At 42.4% G+C, this 12,251-nt stretch overlaps 1 protein-coding gene across 3 annotated transcripts in view; it reads left to right on the top strand.

Moving 5' to 3' along the window:
* CHST9 (carbohydrate sulfotransferase 9) overlaps positions 1-4,171 on the top strand; it is a 94,709-nt gene extending 90,538 nt beyond the window's left edge. For 2 of the 3 annotated variants that reach the window (XM_040588806.1, XM_040588805.1), the window contains exon 5: positions 2,377-4,170. In XM_040588806.1, coding sequence (XP_040444740.1) covers positions 2,377-3,474 — 1,098 coding nt within the window. In that variant the 3' untranslated portion in view covers positions 3,475-4,170. Of the gene's footprint in view, positions 1-2,376 lie in introns of all 3 variants that reach the window. The other variant, XM_040588807.1, reaches the window with a different exon arrangement.
* The last annotated feature ends 8,080 nt before the right edge of the window (positions 4,172-12,251 follow it).

Genomic DNA, 12,251 nt, shown 5'->3' with positions numbered 1-12,251 from the left:
CTCCTGGCCTGGTGGAACCAAGGCATCATCCACTAGTTCAGGATTGCAGGCTGAATCCAGAAGGCTGAACTTTCCTCTGAAGTGTAGGTCTCATTTTAGTGGCTTTAGTTTGAAATACAGGTGGTTTAAGTGTCTTTGCACTGAAATACCTCCTGAAATAGACGGCTAAATTCAGATTACATACCGTAGGAAGTCATGAGATACTGCTGCGCTCTCGAATCTTCTCTGCATTGGGGAACACCAGTGCAGTCACATACCACTGAAAACTGTCTTATAAATACAAAATTCTCCAGAGCTGCACCAATGAGTTTACAATCTTTGGTTACTTTAGCATTGTAGTATAACTTTATCCCTACTTCTGTTGAGCCTGGTATTCTGTGTATCCCATATTTTTCATTTTCACCTTTTTCAGTTCCAGGTGTTTAAGATCAAAGCATTTAATTTTTATTTATAAGTCTGCAGTTCTGCAGTAGCACTTGTAAGTTGCCATTCACTGTGATGCTGAAATTCCCATTAGGCTGATAGTCATCCCCTGTTTTACTATTAGTACTGCTTTCTGTTATTACACACTAGCTATGCTCCTGAATTCTTCCCGTCCTAGAGCAGAAGCGATAAATCTCTAGGGACTTTTGGTTTGTTTGTTTTAAAGAATGAAATATTAGATAACAGAATTAAAGAAACAAATTATATTAGAAAAAAAGGACCACGTCAAATTGAAAGAGTTCAAGTATCCTTTTGCATCTCTAAAAACACCAACATGCCCTCTCTCACAGATGTACAAGTCCTTCATGGCTCTGTTCTTTTATTTGCTTTCACCAATACAAAAATAATTTTACTCAGTCCAGTGAAAACAAAGACCTGGTTGTCAGCAGTTTGCAGCAATACAGACAGAATAGCCTGATCCCTCAGCTTTGTTTTTGTCATTGGAAATTATTACACTGCAAGATAGGCTAACTTTTCTTGGAACTGCTTGTTGTTCTGTAGGCTTTATTTCAAATGGGAATTCAAATTGTGTTCCATGCGTTACCATTACTTACATTATTCCTCTGAATTTTAACAGCCTTGAGTCAGCCTATGAACTTTCCCATCCCCCCAAATCCACACTTATGGTCTGCCAGTCCACAAATCAACTTTCCAGTAAATGTTTAATCAGTTTATGGCAGAAGAGTCTTTTTGTGTAGGTTTCCAAAAAAGTTAGATTTAACGAAAGCAGTCAGACAGTCTGTGCATGTGTGTCCATCTAACCATTTGGCTAGCTGGTATTTGCAACAGGATGTTTAAATACCTGTTAACCAGCATCCTCCCCTCTCCAGAAGTGTCGTGAAAATAGGCAGTTGTGTAGATGTCCCAATGCAGCAGGCTTGCCTACTGACAGAAAAAAAAATCTACAAGCCTTAGTAGACACACAAGGATCCACTTGGGAATGAGAGAGCAGAAATACCCAGACTGCAAGAAACTCTTCAGTCAGCTTGCATGGTACAAGACCCTGAAGAATTTGACAGCAAAACACAAATCTGCGCTTTGCTGTTTCTGCAGCCTGTGGATTGCACAGTAGCCGGGGACATTGAAAGAGATGTTTGGGAGGAAAGTCTCATCTTTTCACATTCTTTGCAGGGTCACTAGTTGATGTTTAGTGAGTTGATGTCATTAATGTTGATGTTTAAATAAGTCAGGTGGAAGAGGCTCTAGAGACACCTGTTTTGCTGTATCAGCTGTGAAGACAGCTGGCTCAGGTGCAGGCCTGTGTTGCAAACACCTGTATGTACATGCGATCCAACGCATCCCACTTCCATGGTCTGTCTGTAGAGGGGCAGGAATAGGACCTTTTTGGAGGGAGGCTTTCATCCGTCACTGTACCCCACTCAGACCTACTGATGTCAGTGGGAGCCCTAGGTTTGTCCCTTGCCACCTGGGGGACAAGGCCTGCTCAAAGTCACAGCACTGGAAGCAGAACCAGGAGTGGTTGGCATGACTGCTGGCACGCTCCAGAGGGCTGTTAGTGGCCGTGCAACTCAGCCGGTGCTGTGGCGGGGGGAAATGTCTTTGGTAGAGAGGAGCACCTGCCCACCCCTACCAGGACTGTCAGCCTCCTTGTGTGAACCTCTGCTGATTTCTTGAAAGCTAAGATGTAAGCTATTTATTTTTGTAAGAAGACTTACTGTGTGCTAACAGGTAAGCTTCAGAAGCATGTATTTCAGTAATTAGCCCAGCTTGTTGCTGAATCAGATGTATGCATCAAGTGGTTCAAAAAAGACTGTACTACTAACTGTGGCTTGGTCAAGAGCGTGCACTGCCATCCTTGCTGCTGTTGCAGTGTGAATGGGCTGGGGTGGGCTGTGGCTGCGTTTTAAGCTCTTCTCCTCTCCATGTTTGCAGGATTTCACACTCCCACCTCTAGGGATGCCAAGGAGAGCAGCATGGAGAAGGAGCACTCCTCCTGGCCTCAGTAAGCACAAGATGGCCATCCCAGGTGGCACACACTGGCGGGTCAAGGCTAACCCTTTTGGTGTGGTGGCTGCCTCCTTGGTGAGCCAACTGTCTGGCCAGCAGAAGATAAGCGAGCCACCTCTCAGCCAGTTCAGAGGGGTGTATTTACCTCCCGCACCGCACCCTTTAAACAAGACGTTAGTCAAAGGTGGCAAGTGGAAGGATGTGGACAGCACCCAGGAAAAGCGCAGGTCCTTCCTGCATGACTTCTGCAAGAAATACAACAGCAGAAAGAAGTTGCAATCCCACCTTGTGCACCTGGTGTCAAGAATTTATGTTGAGGACAGACACAAGGTCCTGTACTGTGAAGTGCCAAAAGCGGGTTGCTCCAATTGGAAAAGGGTCCTTATGGTGCTCAATGGACTCGCTGCTTCGGCACACAACATTTCCCATGATGATGTGCACTATGGAAAGCATCTAAGGAAACTGGACAGTTATGATCTAAAAGAGATATACACACGCTTGAACACATACACCAAGACTATATTTGTACGTGATCCTATGGAAAGACTGGTGTCTGCCTTCAGGGATAAGTTTGAACATCCAAACAGCTATTATCACCCAGTATTTGGAAAGGCAATAATTAAGAAGTATAGACATAATGCAAATGAAGAGGCATTGAAAACAGGATCAGGAGTCAAGTTCAAGGAGTTTATCCAGTATCTATTAGATTCCCATCGCCCAGTAGGAATGGATATTCATTGGGAGCAAGTCAGTAAGCTCTGCTATCCCTGCCTCATCAACTATGATTTTATAGGAAAGTTTGAAACCCTGGAAGAAGATGCCAACTACTTTTTGCAGCTGGTAGGTGCTCCAGACAAGCTGAAGTTTCCTAAATTCAAAGACAGACACTCCTCTGATGAGAGAACAAGTGCAGAAGTAGTGAGGCAATACCTAAAGGAATTGTCTGAGGAGGAGAGACAGCTGACCTACGATTTCTATTACTTAGATTACTTAATGTTCAATTATACATCACCAGCCGTATAGCAGAGAATAGCTTCAGGCTTCTATTAGATATTAATCATTTTGGGATTCAAAACAACTACTTTGATATTAGCCCTGAAAGGAAACAAAGTTACTGCTAAGTGGAGTTGTCTTGACTTAGTGGGGATTTTATAAGCTTGAGTGATATCACTTGACATTAAATTATAGGAAAATGCGCAAAAAAAAGACCTGTAAACAGCATAAATTGCACTAAAATGCCTGAAAAAGCTGCTTTTACCATTATGGGTTATACTGTGGAAGTGGTAGCGCAGCCAGCTGTTGCATTAGCTTACCTAATGTTCTTTTAATGGTTTAAGAAAAAAGCATTCAGAGTAGCATGATTCTTTTCTGGTGTGTCTGCTTTAGAAATTGGTTTTGAACTATTTTTGAATGTATTTTTTACTTTCTGTCACTTATTAATAAAGAAGCATCGGCTAATTTTCTAAAATGTTTGCAGTGTTCTCCGTTGCAAGGCTTGGTTATTTGATTACCATTAGACTGTAGCTGGTTTTAGACGTGATTGGTTTTTATTGAAGGATGATCTTAAACATGAATGCATAAAACTACAAATAACATAGCAGGTAAACTGTTGAGCAGAATAAATTTGGGTAGCCTGTGATCTGAAGTCCCAATCCACCACCCCATTTTGATTGATGCACTAGAGTCAACAAACAACCCTCCTTTCACAGAACTGCCACATACATTAAAAGGAACATTTTAATTTACACTGGAGTCAACCACATGATGCATGCTGTGGTCCCAAAATTCAAGATAGTCTTGATCTTTGGTGATAGGGCAAAGCCTTAGGGTGGTAGCAGTGGGACATTTTAAGGTCTGTACTAAGAAGCAACACCATTGCAACCGCTCTTGTTCTGCCAGTGTCTGATCATCAGCCCAGCTCCCAGCAGTTTGTTACACAGGTGTGTTTGTTATACATTGCCTCCCAAACCCATGGACTGGTTTTGTCCCCAGAGCTTCCTGAAGTCACCTGTGTTTTGCTGTCCTTCCTGCCTTGTTAGAAGCCACCAAACCCCAGGGGTGGGGTGAATGTGCAGTGTTATGTGGTGGGATGAGTACTGACGATTTGTCCTAGAGGTAGTTGTCCCACAGTCCTGGTTATAAAAGGAAAAGGTACCTTCTCTCCTCCTCTTCCTTCTCCTCCCTCAAATCTTGTCTGACTAATCCACGCGGTCATTCCTGCAACCTGCAGTTGCACGTGGTATTGTAGGATAAGGTGGCCAGGATGTCCGAGGAGCAGGAAGAGAAATTTCTGCAAAATGGATTGGGAGAAATCCCAATGCCCTTCCAAGATAAAGATGACGGCTGTTCTTTGCTTCCCAGAGTGGGTTGGGGCATCTAGCTCCAGTGTCTTGATATAGCAAGTTGCAGAATAAAGAAACAGCCTGGTGGGAAACTGATGCATGTAAAATGTGCTTTTCCTCTGTTCCCGACCACCGCTCACGGCTATGCTATTGCTGTCCTTTCCCTCATCTCGGACAAAGGTACAGCTTCAGTCCTTCTACAGAAGTAATTGTGGGTCCCTGCTGGAAGGAGAGACCACTTCCTATGTGCCCTTGCTGCTTGTTTCTCCCTGAGTTTTCTCCTCAGAAGAGGAAAAAAGATGCCCCCATGGTGCCAGTGTGTAACTGAGCAGACTCTGCACATCTCTCCTCGTGGCAGAATGAGCCGCTCCCAGGCAGAAAGGTAAAAGCACACTGAGCAGCCCAAGTGGGAGGGGGTGCTGTATGTGACTAGCAGTACCTGTAGCTGAAGCCAGCGTGTTCCCTGGGGCTGTCAAGCAAAGAGGAGGAGAAAGAAAGACCCCACAAGCCATCAACACCATGAGGTGTGGAGGGGTGCAGGGATGCCTTAGATAGATAAATGCACACACCGTTAACCTGTGTGAGCTGTTGCTGTGCCTAGACGGACCCATAGATGTTAACACCAGAAGCGTTCGGGGCAGGATATCCAACCACTGAACTGCCCCGATGCATGTCTTTCCTCCCATGAAAAATGTGTCCCTAAATCTGCCCTTTAGACTCAAGATGGTGTCTGACTCACACCTTCCCTGGCAGAAATTCCTCCTGATTTCCCTGTGGGATCCATCCCAGAGTAGAGAGCACTGGAGCTGCACTGCTCTTCCCGGGGCACCATGGGGAGCGCAGAGAGGTAGTTCCTTGCAGCCACCGTCACGCTGGACACCAGCACGCTACTGCTCCAGTGTTGTGCACCATGCTAGGTAACGGCTGTTACCCAGTTCCTATGTGTCTCTACCCATCATTTTTTTTTATTAATTTGGCCATGCATTTTCATGACTGTTGCTCACAAGTGGGATTATGCATTAGGACATTAAAGAGCAGATCCTGCCAGAGTTTTGATTCTGTGTCGTCAAACCTCCTAACTCGTGAAAACTGCCTTAGATTTCACTTGGATTTGATGTTGGTGTAAAAAGCATCTTTTCCACGGGTGCAGTGGAGCTGTCTAGATCCTCTGCTCTTGTAAGTATTGATTCCCACCTCAAATCCTGAATGAGTCTCTCTTGCCTTGTAGGGAGGCCACTGAAGATGTTGAATAAAAAATAAATGGATGGTAACCTTTGGATGTCTATATATTTGCTTATTCTTGTCTGTTGTGGATATGTACTAATTATTATGTGTCAATTGTTAATTGACAGAAATGAAAATGGCTCATGTACCAGTATTTTCTAAAAAACATATGAGGAAAAAAAGGTTAACATGCTAATAAAGAATGGAGGCCAGTTTATATATGTTTTGTATGAATTCTTTAATTCAGGGAAATAAATAGTAGTAAATGACAAAGTCTCTGAAAAACTTAAGTTTCACCTTGAGCTTGCTTTAGTGACAAACTTTCAGCCTATCTGATCAGGAAACAACAGAGATTCAGGGGTTGTGGGGTTGTAATTGTATTGAAAAAGCTGTACAGGCTCATAAGATTTAATCTACTAATGGGTCTTAGATAAAGCTATTGAGTCAAGGGGTGTGTGTGAGAGATGTTATTACAAATGTTGGCTTCTGCAAATGAGAGAGAAAATGACATTGATTTGCATGCATCCATGGACATAGACATCAGGTCCCTGGATTGTCATCTTGAAAAACTGGTATGGTTTGCATTTGTGATTTAAAAGGGGAGGACCCTACTTAAGGCCTTTAAAGCATGTATGTGCACAGAAGTGTAATTGTTTTAGCCGCACTGTTGTTCTATGGCTCTAGTGAAAGTAATTTAACTTCTTTGTATGCTCAAACTCAAATTTCATAGCCCCTAACTGCACTTAAAAATTCATTTTTTGAAAATCTAACCCAGACTTTTGTAAAGAAGAGCCTCTCCACAGTCATCTTCAGTGACTTAAGGGATTCAGATGATCTCAGTAGCAGAATCTAGATTGTATTTTGCCTCATTAACCACATTTTGAAAATCACCAGCCTGCTTTGCCAGGAATTAAGTTACATGATTTAAAATTAACATAAGAGTTTAGCATAATTGAAGTGGGACTGTGATATCTGACTTATGGGATTATAAGAGATAAAGGCATAATTTGCAGCATAAAAGATAACCTCTATTTTTAAAAGTAAATTTTAAAAGGTCAAAGTGTGAGTTTGGTCTGTAACTTGGCTTGTATTTTGTTAGACTGGTAGGCGAAAACAAAAACTGAAGGTCATCCGCTGTAAACTAGTATAAAATCCCACCTCCACAACTGTGCACAGATGTTTGTTTGTTTGTTTTACTCAGAAAATTGTATTGAACATATGCAGAAGAGGAATGAAGATACACTCTGCAACATTCGGTGTAATTAGAATTATACCAGAGATCAGCTGCGGCATGCAGAGCCTCTTGTAAGGGGCTTCATTACAGTAAATGTGTTTTAGTTACGTATGTTTCTTCATTTTAAGATCTCTGAGTACTTCTCTAATGCAGGTCGGTTGTCAGGGCAAGTCAAATGTGCTGTAAAGGCATTACAATGAGGCCGTGGGAGGGCTGGAGCGGGAGGAGAGTGCTCCCTTGGCTCGTTTGTCCCTTCCAAACACCAGACAGTCATGTTTCCCTCCTGAAACAAAACCTTGATTTTTGGACACTAACGTTCCATACTTCCCTTTCCTCTAAAATGAATCTGTATTAAATTATACTTTTTTATTTAATAGTAAAGTTAAAAGAAATTAAATGCAAATAAATTAAAATAAAAAGTAAATTAAACTTCATAAGTGTGCATTCTCAAATTCTGACACATTTGCCAATGTCAGGCAGCTTTGTTTTTCCAGGTAGGATTGGCTTGCAAAACTCAGACATCAGTTATGCCCGTCCCTTCTAAATCTGCTGCTAAACTGTTGCTTGCTGGAAGTCAGAGGTGTGCAGCCACAGTGCAGTCAAACACGGCACATCCTCCTGAAATGTCCTCTGGTGTAACTCCCCCAAAAGGCCAAATTTATTGGAGCTGCTCCTGCCTCGGGCTGTTCTATCTTGGTGATGTGTCATTGGAGATCACCACTTTAATTTTAAACGTAGTTTAAATTTAAATGGAAATTACAGTATAACACTTTGCAGAAGTCTGAGAGGAAAATATTTTACTAGAGCTTTGTATTGTATATGTAGGTTATATGTAAAAGTCTTTGTTGTGTGTGCCTTCAGGCTAACAATACATCAGGTGAGTCTTTTTAACTGTAATGTTAATGCCAGTTTATTAGCTGTATAACCTGCTGTGATGCTTTCAAAACTAAATTACTTTGGCCTTGGAACCTAATGTCCAAAATCAGACTATAAATGATAACACTTTATAAAAAATATAGATGTGCCTGTCCTATATCAACTAATTCACCTACAGTTCAGAGGTCAGGGCAAGAACACAAAGTATGGGGTGTGTAACTGACTCGGCAAAAGGAATCTGTCCATAACCCCAGATGCCTGGGATGGATTTGCTTTCTGAAATGTGTGTGTGTGCGTGGGTGGAGGAAACAGTCATATTATTTAGTTTAACGAGATTGTTTTAGATGAAATTTGCTGTTCATAAAAATAGCTGGTTTGGGGGAGAACTGATGAGTTCTTGGTGCTGTAGCTAATTGCGGTGAGTCCTACAGGTTTCTAGTTTGTTAGATGTAGCTCTGCTTGTGCCTGGCGTAACAGAATTGGACTTCGGAGACCTGGATCTTCTTCCAAGTTCTGTAACTTCATGGACATGTTGAACAAACATGAACTGCTCTCTGTCTCAGTTTCCCCACTAGTAAAATGGTCCTGTACGTTGAAGGTAATTGTACCGTTTTCCTCAAATCATTTAACTATGTGGATAAATAGCTGTGGTTAGAAATTAGATATTAGTATGGAATTTAACTCATAAGATGGCCATGGCCTTTCTTTATGTTTTATCTCCAGTGGGTTGGAGGAAGCCAGGGACTTCCCAGCTTTGTTCCAGCCAAGAAGAGCATCATTCAGCTCTGTTCTGGGCAGTTGGCAGCCTTAAGAATGCAAGCTCTGTTTCAAAACACTGTCCATCTGTCAAGCCTGCCCAGGCACTGCCTCAGCATAAAACCAGTGCCAGTTGTCTGAGCGGGGAAAAGTGCCCCTCCGGTTCCTTTTGTACAAGGAAGAGCAGACAGAGACAGGGTGAGAATCTTGCTGTCTCACTTTATTCTGAACCCAAATAAAGAGAAGCTATTTTATTTTGGTGCAGTAGCTCTAAGTAAAGTGATGCTCAACTAGAGAGTTCTGCAGAAACGGTAGTTCTCATCCATGTGTGCAAACTCTTGCCTTCTCCCAGCCACCAGGACTGCATCACCCAGCACCCAGGGCCATGTCCCCCTAGTCCTTCCTGAGGTCCTGCCAACTCTTGTGACAGTCCACAGTTTACCTGGCTGCTACAGACTCTCAGGATTTACCTGCTACTAACATAGCCTCTTTTTCTGTGGCTCTGTGGAGGCTACTAACAACGTGGAGACTGTATTGATACAAAACTATGATGCTTTCTTCTATTTGTCTTCAGAAAGTGATGTGATTAAGAACCCTGAGAGAGGAGAAAAAATCCTTACGAAAGGAAAGGGAAAAAGGCCACCACCCTAACTTTTTTTTTTTTTAGTATATGTAATTGTTGCTTCCATTCTTCTGTCTTCTTGCATACATTTCCCACCCTCTTAACTATGTCAGCACAAGTGGGTGAGACCAATTGCTGGTTCAATCTCAGCTGTCAAGCATAAGCCAGCTCCAGTCCAACACATCTATGTTATCACGGCACTGAGGCTGCACTAATAAGCCTGCCTCAGAGTATGGTACTGTCAGCCACCATCTGTGCACACGTATCTGTCTTGTCCTCATCATGTAGAAATTCCTCCTCTCTCAAGAGTTTTTTTCTCAAATTCCTTCCAGAAACTGCAGTTTCCACAGAACTTCCCAATACTGCTCATTTCCCAAGACCTGCAAATTTAAAGTATCCCATATAACTTGCATTCAAGAAACAGCATTCTGAGACAAAAGGTGTAGGAGCAGAGCAGGTTTATCTGGGTATTTCAGCACACAGAGATGTAAATCAACACTCAGTGGATTGTAAATATATGTTAGGAGGATATTAAATGTTAAAGGTTTAATTTTTCCAAACTAGTTACTTGGGTATAAAAACTGGATGTAGGCAGACTAGCACCTGCCTATTGAATTAGCTCATTCTTGATAAAAGCAGGCACATACAGAGACAGGTTTTTACATTTTAGGAATGATAATGAGTTACAGTTCATCTGAGCAACAATGTGTGTTCAGAGAGCTAAGTTCAACTACAATAGCAGTTCCCTCCCTACAAACTTGCACAAATGCATGTATGAATGCATGCATATGTTTTATAAATGCACATGCACACACAATATATATGTATGTGAGTCTCATATTCAGCCAGATGTTTCTCAACAATGGTAGTGGGAGCTAATTAGCTTAAGTCCTGCATTTGACTTTAAAGATGTTAAATGTGTGTTAAGATACATACTTTCTAAAGAAACAGAGTTCCCATTGCTTGGTACACACAGACAGAATTTAGATTAAATCCATTTTCATCTCTGGCTATAGCAGAGAATGAGTATGGTAGTATTGTATATGCAAAGGTATCATATGCTGTATAGGCGTGTAAACATTTTATTAGCATGTTGAGAGCCATGATGTTATTCCAAATGAACCTAAGCTACTTTCAGGGACTGCAAGTTTACCTCTTGCACAAGTTTTCTTTTGGCTTCTTTAGCTTGTGTGGGACAGGCTGCTGCCAGGTCTGTGGGTCTGCAGTTCGGGCAGCTGCAGCTGCTTCTGATGATGAACAAGCTACAGGTTTTGGGGGGAGGTTCCCTGGTGGGAAACTTTGTGGGCAAGGGTTTGCAGCATCTTTCTGCTTTGAAGGAAGTTACGGTGTTACCATCTATAATGCACTCCAAGCTATAGACACCAGCTGTCACCTTTGCTGTGACTTCCGCTATTCCCTTAAAAAGAAAAAAAAAAGAGAAGAAAAAAAAAAAAAAAAGGAACAAAACCCAAAAAAGTGCACAAAACAGAAAAAGGACAGCGGGAAAAAAACTCTAATGAGAAGGGGAAATGTTAATTGTGGCTGGAGGTGACAGTGCACAATAAGAAATTGCTGCTTTGCTATTGTATCTCTGATGAAAGTACCCTAAGACTGCAGCACAGCAAAAGCTCAGCTCCAAGGGAGGATGATGTTTCTCAAAATCCTTGTGATCCCTGCAGGTCCTGCTGAATAGCAGGGAAAACACAAACACAGAACTGAAGTCAGATGAAATTGTTCTGTGTCTCAGCCATGCTGCCAACAAATTCCCCTCTCCCATTTCTCCCTGAATCTTTTCAGCTGTCTCCAGCCGAGTGGCTGCAGTGGGTCCAGGACGCTGTGCTGCCTCTGCGCACAGAAACTCCCCTAATGGAAGTGTTGTTACCAGGCAGAATCTGGCTCACAAATTATTTTCTGCCTTGCTTTATTTAAAAGTGATGCTGAGACTGAAATTTCCAGCTTAAGCCGATACACACTAGGCTACTCAATCTGCAGGCTGGCAGCTGGAGATAGGCAAAACTTTTCAGGTGGGCTGAGCGACTGCTGCTGCCGCCACGTGTCAACAGGAGCTGCAAGGGCACCTCTGAAAAGCAGGTTGGCCCTAAGGGAGACTCCTCACTGCGGCTGAAGAACCTGATTCTTAGGAAATGGTGCCTAATGGCTTTTCAGTATAAAAAGATATCCCTAACCATACTGCAACTGGAAGCAGCAGAAACTACCTTGCCAAACCCATACCTTTCTGAGCAAGCCATGGAGAAGGAAAGGGAGTATTTAGGGACATTTCAAGAGATACTCGTTAGCATTTTCAGTTTTGCTTTCCACCCCCTACCCCTCTTGCAAGCACCAAGGCATTTCCTTAATATATTGCAATTTACCAAAATAAAACAAGCTCTCCCACTGACATCTTTACAGCTGAAATCTGCTCTCTGTGCTGTTTTAGTTGCAGAATCAGGCACAGGCTGAATGAGAGAAGCTGGGAACTCGTTATGTAAAATCTACAGCAAGTGAGCTTTTCTAGTGCCATTATGCCCTGACCCCTTATTTTGGCTCAGTAACAAAACCACTGAGACTGGAGAGATACAGGGTTTCCCAGGCTCTTTTTTTTTTTTTTTCTTTTTCTTTTTGGCCTCATCACAAAACCCAAGTGAATCAATGGTGTGCCCAATCTTCTGAAATGGTCTAGGACTTTCAGTATATTCTACACACAAAGAAATGATGGGGAAAGATGTGTATTTTGTTTATTCATTGT

The sequence above is a fragment of the Falco naumanni genome, chromosome 3 (genome assembly GCF_017639655.2).
Source record: "Falco naumanni isolate bFalNau1 chromosome 3, bFalNau1.pat, whole genome shotgun sequence".
NCBI classification, from domain to species: domain Eukaryota; kingdom Metazoa; phylum Chordata; class Aves; order Falconiformes; family Falconidae; genus Falco; species Falco naumanni.
This window is presented reverse-complemented; position numbering and strand designations above follow the sequence as displayed.